This window comes from Rhinolophus sinicus, chromosome 11, assembly GCF_057876585.1.
Source record: "Rhinolophus sinicus isolate RSI-liver-muscle chromosome 11, RSI-T2T, whole genome shotgun sequence".
Lineage (NCBI taxonomy): Eukaryota > Metazoa > Chordata > Mammalia > Chiroptera > Rhinolophidae > Rhinolophus > Rhinolophus sinicus.
Genome location: NC_142511.1, coordinates 12,011,441 through 12,032,118, shown reverse-complemented (window position 1 = coordinate 12,032,118; position 20,678 = coordinate 12,011,441). Strand labels below are relative to the sequence as shown.

General features: G+C 38.1%; 1 protein-coding gene across 3 annotated transcripts in view; it reads right to left on the bottom strand.

The window, feature by feature from the left end:
* Positions 1 to 425: 425 nt before the first annotated feature.
* Positions 426 to 20,678, bottom strand: part of DHX9 (DExH-box helicase 9) — a 46,386-nt gene continuing 26,133 nt past the window's right edge. For all 3 annotated transcript variants that reach the window (XM_019737204.3, XM_019737280.3, XM_019737354.3), the window contains 14 exons: positions 18,100 to 18,256; positions 14,983 to 15,086; positions 13,410 to 13,623; positions 13,128 to 13,222; positions 12,757 to 12,830; positions 11,827 to 11,979; positions 8,652 to 8,812; positions 7,649 to 7,760; positions 6,890 to 7,051; positions 6,649 to 6,776; positions 5,096 to 5,325; positions 4,830 to 4,945; positions 3,709 to 3,909; positions 426 to 979 (listed from right to left, as the gene is read on the bottom strand). In XM_019737204.3, the coding sequence (XP_019592763.3) occupies positions 676 to 979; positions 3,709 to 3,909; positions 4,830 to 4,945; positions 5,096 to 5,325; positions 6,649 to 6,776; positions 6,890 to 7,051; positions 7,649 to 7,760; positions 8,652 to 8,812; positions 11,827 to 11,979; positions 12,757 to 12,830; positions 13,128 to 13,222; positions 13,410 to 13,623; positions 14,983 to 15,086; positions 18,100 to 18,256 (2,211 nt within the window). In that variant the 3' untranslated portion in view covers positions 426 to 675. The remainder of the gene's footprint in view (positions 980 to 3,708; positions 3,910 to 4,829; positions 4,946 to 5,095; positions 5,326 to 6,648; positions 6,777 to 6,889; positions 7,052 to 7,648; positions 7,761 to 8,651; positions 8,813 to 11,826; positions 11,980 to 12,756; positions 12,831 to 13,127; positions 13,223 to 13,409; positions 13,624 to 14,982; positions 15,087 to 18,099; positions 18,257 to 20,678) is intronic.

Below are 20,678 nucleotides of genomic sequence, written 5' to 3'. Positions count from 1 at the left end.
ATTAATTTCTAATTCTAATTAATTAATGAAAATTAATTTTTGAGTTTTACACTGGAAACTAACTTAGAAAAGAAAATGCTGACCTTGGTCTCAGATTTTTCAAAGACAAAGCTTGGGGGAAAAGCCAAAATGTTCAGCCCTCGGTCAAGTCTTACTTAAGTGCAGAGGTCCATGTGAACTGTGCACTGGCCAGTATTTATTGCAACAATAGCAACTCCAGTCCAGGGCTAATTATTCTAACTACTATAAGTACTTGGTATACTTTTAAACCGAGTAGTTTTTCTTCTGATGTTTTCAAACTAACAGATGTAACTGACATTATAAAATTATTCTAATGTGTAAGATCTACAATTAACTGCATGGCCCGAATTCACTATAATAGTTTATTTTCTATTTTATTAAACTAAAGCCAAGAAAATATCAAGTCAATTTTAAAGGCAAATCTTTACTCCTTAAAGAAAAAATACAAACTGTGGTACTTTTACAATAGATCATTGTATTTTACATAATATAAACAAAATCACTAATGTATCTATAGGCTTGGTTTCCTTAAACTACAATGAATCACAGAATGGGTGAAAACATGGGTTTACTTACTGGCGGCAAATAAACAACTTGGGAAAACAGGCGGCATGCATTTTCACTGTCTCTGCACAGGTACCAACATAACCCAGTTTAGTAGCCACCAGCGCCTCTGCCTTGCCCATAGCCCCTTCTGCCACCACCTCGCTCGAACCCCCCAGCCCCTCTGTAGCCTCTTCCACGGGACCCTCTGTAGTCTCCTCCTGCACCCCCTCTGTAGCCTCCTCTGTAGCCACCATAGCCGCCCCAGTAGGAGTTGGAGCCACCACCATAGCCTCGGCCACCTCTGTAGCCGCCTCGGCCATAGCCTCCACCGCCGTAACTAGAACCTCCCCTTCTATATCCACCTCCATTGTCAAACCGGGCCATCTTGGGAGGACGTGGACCATCTCCATACCTACGAAAAGCACAAAACCACCACTTTAGCATCGCATCCTTAATTCTTCTCAACTAGTCACAAAATATAAGCATTCAGCCATATTTGAAAATGTAATGCATAAAGGGAATGAAGCCAACTGCACAGATACACATGGAAGTGAAATAAATCTGCTATTCCAAAACAGACACAGGGCGAGGCATCCACTGTAACCATCTGTTTTTCTAAGTTCTTTCTGGTTCATTCTCAAAAGATCTCCAATTCTGGCAGTATGTCCTTACAACTTTAAGACACTTCTCCTTCACTCAGCTCAACTATATAGCATTCTAAGAAAGCAATCATAGGTTAGGAAGAAGTTCCTGGAGCTGGCAACAAATTATTCGATCTTTATCACCACACATTTTCCTGCACTAACTCTGAAATGTTTTTGAAAAATGTCTTTGGGTAATTTGTTTATGCCTAAATCTGTTTCATGTGGCAAACACAGAAAATGAGGAGTAAGGAAAAATTGCAGAAATCAAGACATCTGGCCAACAACTCCAATTCAACACACCCCACACCCCAAACAACCCATTTCTCCTATGCAGCTTAGAGACTAACACCATCAGCTCAGCAGCTGTCCAAGTCAGGAACATGGCGGGGGTCTGGCTCCATCCCTTCACTGCACTGCCCTCCCTCCCCATTTTAATCCATCACCAATTCCTAGTGATGCTCCTGCACATCTGTCTAATCCACTCACTCCTCCCTATTATAATTCAGGCCACCATCATATTCATACATCCTAACCGCGTTCTTATATTCATTCCATCCTTTCTAGGTTCTAGACTTTGTCCTTCACAGAGATTACATGTGAAGCCCCCTTGATCTCCATCTCTCCTGCCAAAAGTAATCTCTCCTCTAATACCTACGAGAACTGCATTTATAGCTGCGTGTGACACTTTTTTCAAGCTTTGTTTTTTAAGATTCTCCTTCTTAATAATTCTTCTATACATCTGATCTGCTGGGAGGACCACAGTACAGCTGACCCTTGAACAACGTGGGGGTTAGTGGTGATGACCCCCCGAGCAGTCGAAAGTCCACATATAACTTCTGACTCCCCCAAAACATCAGTTGTCCCTCAGTATCCACGGGAGACTGGTTTCAGGAGCCCCTCCACCCCCGCCACCCAAATCCACAGATGCTCAAGTCCCTTACACAAAATGGCGCAGAGCAATGCATGCAGTTGGCCCTCTGCGTTCGCGGATTCCCAACTGCAGATCAGAAAAACTGTTTTGGAATCATGGTTGGTTGAATCCTTGGATACGAAACTTGAGGTCTGTCTATATATTTATTGAAAAAAATCCGTGTATAAGTGGACCCATGCAGTTAAAACCCATGTTGTTCAAAGGTCATCTGTGTAGTGTAATAAATGAGAGCACTGTTTCAGGAGCCATGCTGCCTGAGTTTAAATCCAGCTTTGCCATTCACTAGCTGTATGAGCTTGAGTCTCAACTTCTCTGGGCCTAGTTTCCTTATTCATATCAAGTGTCACAATACTTAAATTTCTGGGGTGTGACTGTGGTGCTGTAGCTATGTTCTTAAACGATACCTAGAGTATACTGATGTAAAATGGATGTCTGCAACTTAATTACAAATGATTAATCGTTAGGTATGTGTTTTACAGATATAGACATACATGCGGGGTAGGAGGTGCCAAAAAATGTACACACATGACTTGTATTCATCTTTTGTTATCAGTGTATTTTGAGAGTTACAAGTTTAATACAGTTTTTCCCTTTCTTAAAATGTGTATACACTTTTTTGGCACCATGTGTGTGGATACACGAACACACACGCATATATGAGAAAGCAAGTGTTGCTAAATTCTGAAAATCAGCGAACCTCAATTAAGGGACTATATGGGTGTTCACTACACTGTTGTTTTCTGTAGCTATCACCTATTTCCAAATAAAAAGTTGTGGGCAAAGAAAATTTACAAAGGTGTAAAACAAAACAGAAGCAAAGGAAGTATTTTAAGAATTAAGAGAAATTTCACACTGCTTTAAGATGTCCCTGTTCTCGTATTTCCCTAAGATAAACCCTGATGTTTTTCATTTGATGAAGCAGCAATTTAACCCCTCATCAACATTTGTTCTTCGGAGAAGGCAAAACAATACTGTGGAAAGAGGACGGTTTGGGTTCTGTCGCTTTGTCATGTGACCCACCCTGGACTCTATACAGGCAGTTTTACGGCTCTTCGCAGATATTGCACTTTTTTACAGATCAAAGGCAAGACACTCCACCAGCATAAAGATTATGACTCGCTGAAGGCTAAGATGATGGTTAGCATTTCTTAGCGATATTTTTTAAATTAAGGTATATACATTGCTTGTGTACATGCACATAATGCTATGGCACCCTGACCAGACTATGGTACAGCGTGTAAACATTACATGCACTAGGAAACCACAAATTCATGAATTGCTTTACTGCGGAGGTCTGGAACTGAACCAACAATATTCCTGTATATACTTTTTAGGTCCCTTTCTAGCTCTAACATGCACTGATATAAGAGATTACTGACCCTGAGACAAAAATAAACATCCTTATTCTTATTCTGAGTGTGTTAAGCAGAATTAAATTCCGCATTCAGTGTTCATCTAGAATTTTAACTTAAATAACGGGGCCTCTATCACCTGACTGCGGCTTTGAGGTCAGCCTCGCAGTACTGTCCTCTGCTGAGTTCCGAGGGCAGTTACTGTGCTACTCACCGTGTACTGCCCGTCATGAGGTTGATGCCAGCAGCGGATGGCCTAGAGATCTGGCGGATGGTGTTCAGCATACGTTCATTCACGGGGTCCAGCTGGCTGATGATATCAGGCTGTTTGGTTACTTCAACAACCAGAGCCTCCAGGGCAGCCCGGAGAGCAGTGATACAGGCAGCTGCTTCATGAGATATTTGCAATTTGATCCTAAAAGAGAGGAAAATGATAAAAAATGAGAGGGGGTGCAGAGAAAGACTACTGTCTCCCAATTAATTTCACACCTGGCAAGTGATGGAATAAATTTAACTTCTTACCAAGTGCCAATACTTTCAATTACTGTAATGGCCCCAGGCTTAGGCAAACACAGGTAGGTATGAAAAATAACAATAACCTATGCTAATGTCTTAAATTTCACTGCTACCTATTGGCAGGAGTTGTAAACCACCAAGTTTTATCAAGCAAAATACTGTTAGCAATACAGAGCACTCAGCCTCCAAAAAGAGAATAAGAGACTCAGATTATTGGCGATTTTTTAGTTTTCAAGACTATGACTGAGCCCACTGTTACTAAGCTCCATCCCATTTGTGCCAAGTGCTTAATTACTATATGTTATGCTTACTCTTAATCTCTAAGCAAAACACAGAGTACATGAAAGGGGTGGCCAAGCTCCCATACGATTCTAATTTTTAGTGCAGTATTCATGGTGATAGATACCTAATGCATTTGCTTCTATTGGTACAGTCGATTTAAGACTACCTACAAAGTGTGAACCATACTACCAAGATATACTACTTTTGGGGGGCATCTGGTTAGCTCAAGTGGTTAGAGCACAGTGCTCTTAACAACAAGGTTGCCGGTTCGATCCCCGCTAGGGCCAGTGTGAGCTGCATCCTCTATAACTAGTTTGAAACAACTACTTGACTTGAAGCTGACGGGTCCTGGAAAAACACACTTAAAATAAATAAAAGATATACTACTTTCCAAGAAAAGACAATGTTATAAAGCAATTCACTGCGCCACCAAAATTTGCCATGCTTGTTTCACAAATTAAGGTTGATCAGCTGCGAAATTTTATCATAGTTCAATTCTAAGAATTCATTTTGGAGTTCACAGCTGAAAATTCATACCAGTCATCTATAAGCACCATCTGCCCATCAGACTGGACTTTCTTGGAGGCAAAGAGAAGCAGCTGCAAGGGGGTGACTAAAGTCATGCCTTTAGCAGAGATGGCCCGGGTTCGAATCTGCAGATGGAGAAAGAGGAAGAGCTGACATTCCAACTGGCAATCAATGGTCATATAATGATGGAGTATGCTCTGAAAATTAAAACTCATGTTCCCACTGCACGTTAGTGAGGAAAGACAATTTTACTTTTCAATGTAAGCTTTTCTTACCTTTTCACCAAATACAAAGAAGGGAGATGGGTAGTTCATGTCTTGGCTGCTAAAAGGACAGTTAACAGATGACTTGTGGATAAGTGCATTGCGCCCTTCAGTGGTGAGAATCTTTCTCTTTTCCTTATGATAGCACACATTGGGGTATACACCAAAGGCCAGAAGAGAGATAACAACATCTAAATTATTATCTGGTCCGATGTTAGTAAACACTTGTGTCAACAAACAATCTGTTAAGAGGAACGGGGTGAAAAACAATCAGTTATCCGGCTAATCTTCCCTTTGCATGTAAACTATTTAAAAGGATTAGAACTGACCTCTCTCCCACCTTCTTTTTTCAAATACCCTGCCTAACTTAGCATCTCTTCTCAGAACTCTTATACCCAGATTAAGATCAAGGAGAAACTTGGCTGAGTCTTCACAATAACTAAAACGTCTGTATTCTCTTACAGACTCAACCATGACATAAGCTTGGAATGATTACTTAAAAAAATCCCCAATTAATCTATCTATTCTCAGACTAAGAGTTAGACTGACAGGACCACAGTCAAAATACTCCACCTGCAGTTCTTAACTAGCTGTTCCTTCTAGAGAAGATGGAGTGATGATCCAAGGGGAACCCAATGCTACAAAGCCTAATGTTGGTCTATTCTAGTCTAAAACCTAATTCTAGTCTAAAACCTCCTAACTGAATGAGTTTTGTACAAGTAATTTAAATTTGTGTGTCGCTTTCCTCGGCTATAAAAGAGGGTAATAGTATCTGCATCTCAGGATTCTTGTGAAGCTTCTATCATACAAAAAAGGCTCTTTCCCTTTTCCTTTGATCTTAATTTAAAAAATTACAAATTTCGTCAGTTTAAAACAGAAGAGAACTACTTTGTTTAGTTATTTTGATCATATCCTTTTAAAATCTACCATCCTGCCCAACTACCTTCTATCAATAGGTCCTACTTTTGGTTATGCGTTCTTGTTCTCAATGTTTTAGGAAGTAACCGTGTCTTTTAATCTAGTTGGAGGAGGAAGGCATGATAGCTAAACTTCGTTCCAAGAGATGAACAGCTGGATTACTGTTTCTACATCACATGTCATAAAGTCCTCTGTTACTGTCCACACACTAAAACCTTAAAGCCACTGAAAATGTAACATGGCAGTTTATTTCACGTCTAAAACGGAACACCTGGGCAGACTGGTAAATTAACTTCACAAGCCACTATTTGAGGTTATTCAACCAACCTAAACACTCTCGGGTGCTGAAAGCTACACCAGTGCTCTTCACAAGATAAAAGATTTTTAAAAAATTCCCAAAGTAGCACAATTTTTAAAACATCTATTATCATCTGTATATTCTAGATTATAATTTGAGCACCATAACCTTTTTCTTCCTTTTTTAAAAGACCAAATTAATGTGAAAACCCGATTACCATCATCGTTCAAAGAACTAGTACCTAGGAACATAGGAAAAGCACAGGGTCTCAAGTTTGAAGCTACGCTATACTCCACATGTGTTCTACAGTAATGACACTTCAGATACACCTTAAGAATGTAAGTCTTACCTTCTGGAAATCCAGAATTGATCAGAATCTCTTTGAGCTGAACTTTGGCTTCCCAGGTCATTCTTAGTGTAGACATATTGAGTCTCTTGTGCTCACAAAAACGTATCTCTGCTTCTTCTCCACCCATTCTAAAATAAACAGGTATGATAAGGGTCATTCTCAAAGCCCAGAGAACTAGAAAACAGATTAGAAACTAAACAGTTCACCCAAATCTTACAACTGTCCTCTTTCAAATTTATACCTAGCATCATCCCAAGCTTGAAATACTGATAAAAGGGCCACATGATCAGAAAATCTGTTTCCAGCAAAATTTCGATGGACATAACCCAGTCGCTTTCCTTCACTGATGAAAGGCTCCGGAAAGCAGGTGGCAGCAGAGATGGTACAGAGAGCATCTCCCACACTGAAACAGAAACAGGAAAATTAAGTCTAAATCACATGCTTGTTCCAGCAGCTTCGGCAGTATTGTCAACTGTGGGTTAGCAAATTTACTGGCTATCACACTGCTTTATTAGCACTGAAATTAGCTTAACAAAGAACTTTACAGCTGCTCTCTCCAACAGCAGAAATGGAAAAAACTGAGTTCTGGTATTAATGGATACACTATTTACCATAAATTATGACCAAGTGGTGTGTACTTTTCCTTTCCTATTCTTCCTTCACCATCTTACCAAATCTCTTAATCTTCAAAACTTTCTGATAAAATATATACCTATTTACCCAATGCTATTTTCTTTCAAGGACAACTACTAAAAGGAACGGTACTTCTGAGAAATTTGTGCTCTACTCTCTCCCCCAGTAAGTTGGGCCCAGGTGTCCATCTACTGGAACTGTTGGTTCTTCTCATTTCATACTTGTTTCTCTATCTAAACTATGCCACTTCCCTACTTATGAATTTTTAGTCTTTTCTTCTGAGCCCATCCTATTTTTATGGGAAGAGGGATAAGATTCTGCAACTGTTTCTAGCATTTAACTATCAGCAATAAAATATAGCACTTACTAGAAAATACACCCCATTATCATCATTTTGCCAAGACGAGGCTCAATGGGAAGTTTAGCCAGAATTCGTCCCAGAGGCGTCAACTCATCATTGGAATCTAATGCATCAAGCTCTGTGGGAAGATATTTCTTCGTGAGCAAAAACAGTAATGAACACCCCTTTAACCTAGGCAAAGACGAAACATTTCTTTATAGATTAAGGTTAAGATAGTGTACTTAAGCTTTCGTCATTTCTCACACCAACTGCCAGCACCATGCCTACAGCCAACAATTGTCTTCACTCAAAAATAGACCACCACCAAATTCTGGAGTACCTACCATGTTTCCCCGAAAATAAGACCTAACCAAAAGATAAGCCCTAGCATGATTTTTCAGGGTGACATCCCCTGAACATAAGCCCTAATGCGTCTTTTGGAGCAAACGTTAATATAAGACCCGGTCTTATTTTCGGGGAAACACGGTAATAGGAAGATGGCAGTAGCATTAGGCCTTGTAGGCTGTAAAAGGGAATTCAGTCCAAGTCTATAAATACGGTAATAACGGTTAATAGCAGCCTAAATACCCATGTGCCACAAGTCTGATACCACCTGTTGATGAGAACTAGATTCAACATTCAAATCCAGATCCCCTGGCTCCAATGCCCTGTACTACGCCGCTTCAATCTTAAGTGTAGTTAGAAAACATAGGTGTTCTAAGAGGTGCACATAAAATACTGTTGGTATCATGAGCAATTCATGCTCTCAAGTTCTGACTGTTAATACTGGTTACGAGATAACATCTTGCCTTTTCTTTATCTTTTTCCAAAATAAGACTCACATTAGCTCCTTCTTCCCTCTTATTGCTCATTCCGTAATACTAACCATACTAAGTACATAAGATTATGCTGGAAGCCTTAGCATCACAGCCCTGTGGATTTTATCTTCTTGATTTGTTAAGTGTTATTTGCCAGGACACGGCAGATGATATCATTAAAATGTGCCACGTAGATCTGTATTTGTAGGTACCTCGAAGAGTATGCTCTGCTTCAATCACAGCATCCAAAGGTGGAGGTTCAATCGCCTTGGCCAAGAATTGGCCAATTCCTCCCAGACGCAGAAGTTTTATGCTCAAAGCAATTTCATGCAATGGTGTTCGGAACATTTCTGGTGTCATGTGAGTTTCGAGTCTAAGAGAAAACAAGCACAAAATGAGTATCCTCCCTTGTATATACACATGTGTTTAATAAAATCTTTGCAGAAAATCAGATATAGGGCTACTCTTTTCTCATCCTTTTACAATTATCAAGGAACATTTTATATTTACTGCAAAAACACCCTGAACAAGACCCTCTTAACCGGTTGAGCAGAGGGGCTTATGACTACACTTACAGGTTGATGGCATTTTCAGCTAGGGAGTGGAAGAGAATTACAAAATTATCCCAAATCCCTAATGTTATTACCCGCACCTATGGCTTTTTCAGGTCTCCCCTGCTGAGAAACATGGGCTAAATAAAAATGGTAGCAAGGCCTTTTGTGGGACATGCAGACTACTGTATTTTGCCATGTATAACTTTTTTGCCCAAATCTGTGGGGGGGAAATAAGGATGCGCATTACACATGGGTAGTGTTAATTCCATGTCTACATAAATGTTTTTAATTCTTTTACTCATGTTTGTGAGTTAAAAGTGTAACTCTAGAAATCAATAACAATATCCATATGCAAAACAATACCCTGGAATATGATAATCAGTTTTGATAACTTGATAATCAGTTTTGGTAACTTACGACCAACTCGCAACAAGAGTTCTTGACCTTCTATGATGCATAAATGTCGTAAATTTGTTACCAGTATATAAAATTTCTTGTATCTTGTATCTGTTCTTGTGTTTTGTAATTATTTGTTACATAAAATTTCTTGTACCATAATATGTTAAAAATGCTAAAATTCATTTATAATACAAAAAAGTACCTAAATGTAAACAAACAAAAATTTGAATTAAAAAATTAAAACAAAAAGACTTTTTCCCTGAAAGTTTGGGCCAAAAACGTGGTGCGCATTATACACAGGAGAACATTATTACACACGGCACAATATGGTAATACTAACATTTCCCTACAAGCTCTTCCCCTCCTAGTACACATAATTCTAGTACCACTGGAAAGGATTATACAGGTTATCTAACCCTTTAAAATTTTAATAATAAAAACTATTATTATAAATTAATACTAAATGACAATAGCTAACATTTACAGAGAGCTTACTATGTGTCAAAATATTGTTCTCAGAACTTTCCATCATTAACTCATTTAATTCTCGAACACATCCTATGGGCTAGGTTAGTATACTATCTTTTACAGGACACAGAATGGTAACTTAATCTCATTTTATAGAATGAGAGGCCTAAAGGGTGTAAATGGTTAAGGGTATGCAATATATTAGGCACAACAGTATTAAAATCCAGGTCTCTACACTTCTAATTCAGGCTTATTCCCTATAAACTATTCATGATGAAGATTCATGGGAACCATTTACAGGTGATTCCAACACCGTTGGCAAGACTTAAGTCCGCTTAAATCAGGTTTATATAAATGCACATAGCACATCTATTCCTCATCCTACAGGGAAAATGCTTTCCTCTAAGATGTCAGAGTACAGTACTTGTTGCTTCAGTTCAAGGGTCAATCTAACTTTAAACACACACACAAAACCCCTAACTCTACCTTTGTTAACAACTGGTTCAAGCTAATGGACACCACATGGATCTCCAGAAACATACAACTAAATACCTATCTTAAATCTGTAATTCAGAGAGACAAGGCTTTTTTTTTAACCCATATTTCCCATCCACAAACATTCTCTCAAAGGCCCTGTAGTACAAATGGAAATGGACATCGTATTAACAGACTTGGGCTTCAGTCCTGGAGAAGTCAACTAAATTTCTTAAGCTTTAGTTTCCTTTTTTAAGCATGAGGTATGATCAAAAAATATAGTGAATGTTTAAATTTTTAAAAATGTATTACGATAAAAGACACATTGCATTAATCCCTCTCAAAATACTCCCCCGTGCTTAGGATACACTTTCCCCATCATTCTTGCCACTTTGTGAAGCAGTTCTGGAAATCTTCTTTTGTGTCTTTAGTTGCGCTGTCCTGACTGCCTCGATGTCCTGAATCGATTCAAAACATGTTCCTTTCGTGGTCATTTTGACGTTGGGAAAGAGCCAGAAGTCGCACAGTGCCAGATCCAGTGCATAAAGTGGATGAGGACACACCATAATGTTTTTATTTCACAGAAACTGCTCTACCAGAAGCGATGTGTGACACGGAGTGTTGTCATAATGTAGGATGAAGTAAAGACACTCACGAAAGAGGACTTCCAGAACTGCTTCAGAAAGTGGCAAGAAGGATGGGATAAGTGTGTTCGAAGTGTGGGGGAGTATTTTGAGGGGGATTAATGGCAATTGTCTTTGACTGTAATACATGTTTTTATTTAAACATTCACCGTATTTTTCAATCACGGTGCCCTCTATTTCTCAAGCATATGAGGATCATGTGAGACAGATGATGTGTTAACAATGAAAAAAAAAAGAAATATTTTATAAATACAAAATTATTATTCTGACATTTTCCAGAAAGTTAACCATTGCATAAATATTAGTAATCCTACAGTGATAAAGCTACGTGGAGTCAAAATAATGTCCACATATTCTCCTTTTAAAAGGTTATTGGGTAAAGGGGCTAAGAAGTAAAAGTTGATACAGTTACAAAACAGTCACAGAAATGTAAAGTACAACATAGGGAACATAGTTAATAATATTATAATAAATATTGTATAGTGCCAGTTGAGTACCTGACTAATTGGGGGATAATGTCATAAATTATGTAAATGTCTAATCACCATGGTGTACACCTGAAACTAATATAAAACAGTGAATGCCAACGTAATTTAAAAATTAAAAACAAAACAAAACTGAAAGGTTATTAGTAAACAGTAAACCGGTATCAAACATGCCATCATCGAAAACTTCTGAGTTTTCTCTCTTACCACAATCTTGTCCTCCAAGCTAAGCTTCCTCCTATACACTCAACTGGAGGCATTTATGCACTGAGTTCATTAAGTTCAAGGCAGGGCAGAGAGAGAAGAGGTGTGTTAGGGGTTAAGAAAAGAAAACTTCAATCTTTATTCCAGAATTGATCTTACTTCTCAAAACGAGCTCGGCTACAGAGGTAAAAGCAGAATCCAGGCCGCACGCGGCCAGCTCGTCCCTTCCGCTGCTCCAGGTTTGTTTTGGACGCCCACACTGTAGCATAGTTGGTCATATTGTTGTGAGCAGTGAACAGCTTCACTTTCTGCCTAAGAAGGAGACAGTGGTTAATTCAAGACTCACATGTACTACTGACATGTAACTATTATATTTCCACAAAGTGGTGGATGATTTCCAGATAGCCACGCCAACTGTAATGTCTACTTGTGAACAGCACCAGTAAGAATTTGACTCTGTCCTCGCCTGTGAACTTACCAGAAGGCCACGTAACACGTATGTGCCACTTACCAGCCGGATGATCTTGGCTAAGTTACTAACCTGTTCTGAGCCTCATTTTCCTCATCTGAAAATGAGTATACTACTACCTCATACGATCTTTATTTATAAACATCAAGGGAATTAATAAATGTAAAGCATTTAAACAGGACATGGCACATAAATATAAGTGACAATTATTCAAGTCAACTCTATTCCTTAGTTTAGTGGAGCTTTTCAGTTCCCTATGCTATCGATGATCTAAAGATTATGTGCTGGAATACGTGGCACTTCCCATGACCTCACCAAGCAGTGCCAGCATGGTCCTTCTGAACCCCTAGGCAACCCGAGCCCTTCAATGTTACACATAGGCAGCTAGCATTAAATGACCAAAACAGCTGCATACTATTCACCATTCCCTAAAGTGGGCACTGTCAAATCTTATGATCAACACCAAGAGAAATTATTAATTAGCCTGTAACCCAGTAAAAGACGTACAGTAATTGTGATAGTAACACAGGGATTTAAAAATAAGGTATAAGCTAATACGAGATACTACACGGTACATTCTAAAGAATTATTCTAGGCAAATAGGTTCCCTGGGAACTTACTTGCAAGAGTCAATGACATAAACAACATCATTTATGGTAATGCTTGTCTCAGCAATATTTGTGGACAAAATAACCTGTGAAGGAATATTAAGAAAAATTACACTTCAGAAAATATTTTCCTATTATGTACTTAAACTGACTGATTTGCTTATGTAACAAATAACAAGAGAATTACAGAAGTCTTAAAAAAAAAAAAATCACTTGCCCATTGACCGGATAATAAAAAATCCTACTAAACTCAGAAAGAGCCCCGTTTTTTTCTCAATTTAGACAGACTGCAATTTTTCCGATAGCTCTCTGAAGGCTGGTAACATCTGTTTATGATCTATGTCATCATTTCCAACCCCATAACCCCAATGTTTATTACTTACCTTGGTTACTCCATCTGGAACTGGATCAAATACTTTGCGCTGTTCTTCTCGAGGAATCTGAGAATGCAGAGGTAGAATCTGATACCTATGGCTTCCTGTAACAATACAGGAAGGTTAAGTTCCAAAAACAAGAGCCTAGTTTAAAACTGCTCTCTACATAACGCATTTTTATTCAAAAATTGACACAATACTAAATTTTGTTTTCACAGACTAGCTAGGGCACAAGCAAAAACATTCATTTTTCTCTCTCATACATGTGAGAATTCAAAGACTCATACATACCAAAATGTGGATTCATTTCCAAATGCTTCTGCATTGTGTAAATCAAATTCCAGCCCGGCAGAAAGACCAACACGGCTCCAGGAACATTCAGAGTCTCAATGTACTTAAGTAGAGCCTCAATGAGTTCAAGAGGAGTTTCCTTTTCATTCAGCTGAGCCATGCTCATCTTTGTTTCTGGACCATATTCATCACCACAGATCAGGTTGCAATTTGCCTATAAAACACAGGGAGACGTATTTTGAACGGTCTCAATCACAACAGCTCTCACAACAGCTCGTAAGTCTCTTAGATTTGTTGTTGACATTCAAATGACACCTAATGTCCTTATTAATTCAAGTGCTTTAGTCACACCTGGAACACTGAAATCTAATTTCCAAAAATGTACCACCCATTGCACACTGACATACTTAGTTTTTCTACTGACCAATATTTCCCCTAGGACATGACTAAAATTCAAGCACAAAGTCTTACATTTGACTCTGAAACTTCTAATAACTCCTTCTACTGAGTATATTTTACTTATTATAAACTTTTGGTTTTTCAAAAATATTTTCCTTACTGATTAATGAGCTGCTCCTATTGTCCTCTGTATCAATCAATCAATATATAATTACTTTATCTACACACAATGCCTCCCCTGGCAATTCTCAGGCTCATCGCATACCAAATACGAAGTCCTGTAATTCTTCAATAGTGTCCTACAGGCAGGGTATTTGGTCACCTTCACCTATTTCAGAAATAATGTGCTAGTTCTCAAAAACTGTGTCTTAGAATCAATGATAAACGAAGCCTTCAGTAATGACAAAGTTGTTAAAACAGGCCTTTTCCCAGCAACCTGATAAACTCTCTAATTTGCTATTCATTTACATCTTCAGGTATTCTGATTAAAAACATACAATTCCAGATTATTTTCTATCAAAGTTTCCACTGCTGGTTGTCTTACATTTTTTCATTCTATTCAAATGTCCAGTTCCAAGATGAATTTTTACCTTGTTTGGTCCAACTTTCAAGATCTACAAAATAAGCATCACTTCCTGTTTCTTCTTAGAAAATCCCTTATTACTCCCTAGTTTATTCTCTCCATCTGACAATGTCATCACCATACTGCCTCTCTAATCTAGGACTAAAGCTGCTGTTTCTTAAAATTTATTGTACATCTGGATCGCATGGACATTGTGTTAAAATATAGGTTCTAATTCAGTAGCTCTGGGGTGGGGCACAAGGTCCTGCCCCCAGTCTCCCAGGTACGTGGCCCACGGGAAACACTCGAGCAGGAAAGCCTCATAAATGGAGCTCTCTAACCACGTGGCCTTTACACATCTTATTCTTTCCTCTTCTTTTTCTTTTGACTTTATGCCACAGATGGTTTAACTCATGGCATGAAATGAGCTTGTCACTGAACATGAAATTCTTTGGAGTGACATATATATCAATTAATTCAAAGACAGACATTACAGTCATTTTTTAAAAAAAGCTTTCTGTAATGCTAACTCATTGCGCATTTTTACTAAAATCCATCCTCCTCCTTGTAACAATGTGCCCATAATGAGAACTCTTTCTGCAATTCACTTACATCATCCTCCTCACCGTCTTCGTCCTTATCCTTATCCTTCTTCTTCTTGTCCTTTGGTGGAGGCACAAAGTTGGTCATCTGAATACAGTCTTCCAAAAAGTATTCTGCCAGGACAATCCAAGTCAGGTAAGTACCATCAACTTTCAGAATAGAGCAGTCTTTAAAACTCATTTTCTAATTCGTAATTCAAAATTATCTTAATACCCATTAATCTGATTCTTCACAACTGCCAAAAACTGCCAGTGGCAATAATCTCTTTTCCCAAACTCAGTGTCTCCATCTCTTGGACCTTGCTGGAGGGTGAGGCATCTCTAATACATGTTCCCACAACGCCAGTCGGGCATCCTCTACATACAGTATTTAATCAAACACCCATGGAACGCCTATTGCGCTCATGTACTATGCCCTACAGTCCCACTGTCGGGGAGTTACACATAATAACATCACCACAATAGTATATACCACAGTCCGTCTTTCCTCTACTGGGATGTGCACATAAAACAGGTTCTTTCAGTTATTCCTCTGAAGGACCGCAATGTGAAGGCTGGAACAGCTGCTCATTAGTCTTGTTCCTGAGGTTCTGACAGGCCCAGCAGTGTCTCATAATCTAAACATTTGCCTCTAAGCCCAAAGAGCCCCAGAGCACCCTTCTCATCACATTATATCCAGGGCACGTACTATCAACATGACTCATCACTGATCATGTTAAACTTGGTCACCTGAGATAGTGTTTGGCAATTACTACACTGTCAAGTTACTTGTTTCCCCATCCATACTTACTCTTTGGAAACAAGTCATTAAGCACAACACACTCAAGGGACAGGCCGTTAAGCCTCACTTTTGTGAGTGAGACTACCTACATACATTTTTCAGAGTTCGTCTATATGACACATTTGTCTTTATTACCCATTTATTTAACTGCCGTATAGATTATTCATGGGTATTCATTTTATACTTAGGGTTACAAATCCAATATCATGTTATTTTACTATTTTTTTGCTTCAACTATTCCAGCTTTGGCCATTGAGAGCTCTTTCAGATTGGCTCCTAAGTCCCTTTGTCTCCATCACTCTGTGTGTGTGTGTGTGTGTATGTGTGTGTGTGTGCGTGCGCGTGCGCGCTTAGAACACTTCCTTACTTTCTGGTACTATAAGATATTCCATTTCTTATATTCCCTGACTTAACTGTAGAATCAGCCATTTCTCCAAGGACATCTGGTTCTTTAACTGGAAAAAAAAAATGGTACTGGAAATAAAATCTTGCTGTTGGCATGACCCTTGCTACTGGGATGTCACTGCTCCTAGGGCTGCTCAGCAGACAGAGCTCGGGAATATTATGTGTATTAACCCACGTATTCATACACATCTATGATTATTTCTGTATCTATCCATTCGCATCTAAACACTAGTTCTTACTAATGTCTCTAACTATAAACCAGTACCACACGGTTCATTCAAGCCTTCCCTCCTACCTGTAACCTCTCACGCCAACAGTAAACCTGGCTTCTACCATGCCATTCATGTATTTTCTTAAATTTTTGTTTTTTGATTAGTTTCACGTGCACAGAACAATTTAATAGACATTTATACCCCTCACAGTGATAACTCCCCTTCCCCAATCTACTACCCCTGATATCATATATAGCTGTTACAATTCCATTGACTCTATTCTCTACGCTGTACTCCACATCCTGCAACTGTATGTATATATGCATGTATATATGCATATATACACGTACATATATTAATACATACACATGCATACATACAAAAAATGTATACAAGTGGACACTTTGGTCAACGTTGTTCAAGCAGTAGTTCGCCATAATCCAAAGTGTCTGGATGCTGTGGTAACCACTTTGAGCACCTCTTGTAATTGCAGAAATCAAACGTGACTTGTATTCATCTTTTGTTATTGGTATAGATTACAATTTTAATACAGATATTTTTCTTTCTTATAATGTGTATACTTTTTTTTGGCACCCTCTGTATATATATTTAATTATAGTTGACATACAGTATTATTCAGCTTCAGCCTCAGGTGTACAGAGCTGTGGTCAGACATCTACACCATCCCTGAAGTGGTCTCCCTAATAGGACAAGTGCCCATCTGACACCCTCCAAAATCTTCACATTATTGATTATATCCCCCAAATTGTATTTCACATCCCCATGGCTATACTGTGATTACTGACTTGTACTTTCTCATCCCTTTACCTTCTCCCCTATCCCCACCCCGTCTTCCACCTAGCAACCCTCATTTTCTCTTTCCCCCATACCTATTTGTTTTGTTTGTTTGCTCATTCTGTTCTTTAGATTCCACATGTAAGTGAGATCAGACGGTCTTTGTCTTTCTCCATCTGACTTATTTCATTAGCATGGTATTCTCTAGGTCCATCCATGTTGCCCAGTTACTTTTAAGGCAGTTTTAGTACTCTTGTGAGATACAATTGCATTGGTTTTTATTTCAGGGCTACTCTTACTTTAGAATTTCAAAAATTAGCACCCCAAAATAGCCATTCATCATTTCATACCTCCATTACAAACATCAGAGCTTATTTTCATGCCCTCAGACTGCCATAATTCAGTTTTTTAACCCAAGCTACTAGAAAATGGTGATGACACAGTCTTTTAAAGAAACATTTATAACTATCAGAAATAACTTGACCTTAAAATATTCACCTTAAACATCATTTCAAAAATCTGCCTGCTCCGGATCTAGAAAGATTCTCGTTGATTCTCGTTACTTTGACCCTGGCTGCTTAAACTTTTAACAGTATTTCCCATGACCAACTATAGACCACACTGATTTATACTTGACTGTATATAATTTTTAAAGTTAAGTTTGGCTATAAATAAAAGGCAGGAAATTTACTGGATATACAAATTCTGCAAGTAGCGAATGAAACTTGTTCTCCTTCCCAGTCTGTACTTACTGTCTTGAATAAAGCCCCAAAGACGCTATGATGCATTTGATACTCTAATTTGGCATGTATTTTAAATGTCCTTTAAACTACAAAGGACATTTTCCTCATCTCCAGAATTAAGAAACTGATCAATTATGTTCCCCAGAAGCACAAAAGATACTCATCTTCCAGCACCACCCCCACACATTTACCTTGAACTGGGTAAGTCCTCCCATAAACTTCAATGATGGGGCAATTGAAGAAATATTCATAGAACATGCTGGTATCAATAGTAGCGGACATGAGAACAACACGAACTTCAGGATAAGCCTGAACCACATCACGCAGCACTACCAAAAGGAAGTCTGTCTATTAAAACAAACACACATATTTAAAAAATTACATAAAAAGTCCGTGCTCATGAGATACACACAAAAGATGTGCAGTGCTACATAGCCACAGACATCAGTGAAATTCAGTTTCTTAGATGGCTTGTTGATGCCTAAAAGAAAGGGTTTACAGTGCAATACAGTAACAGTGTTTTTAACAACAGTCATAGGCTAATACGTGTGGGGATTAAAAATGTGCTATTTGGGTAGAGAAAATAAAAACATTAATGAGAGCAAAGAATTCATCTCAAATTTTTCAGTGAAATTTATATCTGTAGGCACACAGACTTGAAAAAAGGGGAAACCCATGATGAACCAAAAATCAGTTATCCAATCACATGTGGTCTTAAAAATGTTGAAAAGGTCTTATCTGGTTCATTCAAACAAAATAATGGCTAAGACATTTATTATTTAATAATGTAAAGTATCCATCAATCCACCAAAGAACATGAAAGCTAGAACAGTGACAAAACTTTTCTCTGGCCGAGTGGGTGGTCCTCTCGCCCATCACTCTGCCCTCCCCAACTATAGAAAACCACCACCATACTGAATCTTTGGTTTATATTCCTTTTCATATAGCTTTCATGTCATCTATAGATATACCTTAAAAAGTATGTTAACATATCTCTATTATTTATTCTTCGTTCTTCACATACTATAGCACTGCTAAAATTTATCCATATGTATTACTAGTTATTCTAATGACAGTTTAATATCCAAATGTGTGAATATACCGTGTTTCCCCAAAAATAAGACCTAGCCAGACCATCAGCTCTAATGCATCTTTTGGAGCAAAAATTAATACAAGACCCGGTCTTATTTTAATATAAGACCCGGTCTAATTAATATATCGAGCCTTATATTAATTTTTGCTCCAAAACACACATTAGAGCTGAGGGTTCAGCGAGGTCTTATTTTCGGGGAAACATGGTACCAATTAATTCACCAGTAGGTTATCTGTGGTACCTACTGCAGGTATCTGGGTTGTTTCCAGGGTTTCACTATGGTGAACATTTGCTAGTATGAAAGTTCTTGTTCATGTCACTTGCTGTACATATGCAAGTTTCTATGGGCAAGTGTGGGTATGCAACTGCAGTTACAGTGTGTAAATGCTGAACTTGTTGATGCCTAAAAGAAAGGGTTTACAGTGCAATACAGTAACAGTGGAGATAAAAACCTATTTTTCTAAGCAGTTCCATCAATTCACATATTCCCATGAGCAGTGGATAAGAGATCCTTCTGATCCTCATATTCTCCAACACTTGGCATCATCACTTAAATTTTATTCATCAAATTGATATAAAGCAGTACCTTATTATGGTCTTGATCTGTTCTTTCTCCTTCACCAATGAGACTGAATACCTCATGTTTATTAGCCAAATGTTTCCTATTTTATAAAATTTTGTAAAATGCCTGTTTGTATTTTTTGCTTATTTCTCTACTGAGTCATCTGTGCTTTTCTTACTGATTTGTAGGAAGTGTTTATATATTTCTAAAATATACTAATCCTTTGTTGGCCACATTGGAATCTTCTAGCCTGTGATTTTCTTTAAAGTACCTTTTGAATAACCAAATAATCTTAGTTTTAATATAGATGAACAAATCAGGCTTTTCATGGTTAGTGCATTTTAAGAAATCCTTCCAAAAGGTCTAGAACTATGTTGCCCAGTACAGGAGCCACTGGCCACGCCACACGTGGCTACTGAGCACACGAAATGTGCCTAATCTGAACGGAGATGTGCTCTAAATGTAAAATATACACCAAAGTTTGAAGACTTATTATGAAAAAGAGAATGTAAAACTATTTCAATATATTTTTTTATATTGACGACATGGTGAAAATAGTTTACATATACTAATTTCACCTGTTTTGTTTCACCTTTTAAAATATGTTACTAGAAAATTTAAAGTTACATATGTGGCTCACATTGTTTCTACCGGACACTGTTATCTAGACATTTACTTACATTTTCTAAGTTTTAAAACTGCTTTGGCATTTAAGTCCTTAACCTATCTGGAGTTAATTTTTATATTTGGTTCTGAGGTAAGAACCCAATTTCAACCACTTCCTTACGAATGACCAATTGTTTCCATCTCCATTGACTGAACAGTTCACTTCCTTTCCCACTGATCTGACATGTCGTCACTCTCTTATACCAAAGCAGCATATAGCACACAATCTGTTTCTATACTCTATATCACATCATTGGTCAAACTGTCAACCCAAGTACTATACCATCTCAATTATTATAGCTTCAAATTAAGTCCTGATATCTGTAAAGCAAGACCATCCATCTTGCTCTTCTTCTTCAGAAGTCCTATCTATTTTCGGCCATAAAATTTCCCTATTAGTGTCTGTAATCAGCCTATTAAATTCTATGAAAACCCTTTCTTGGAATTTG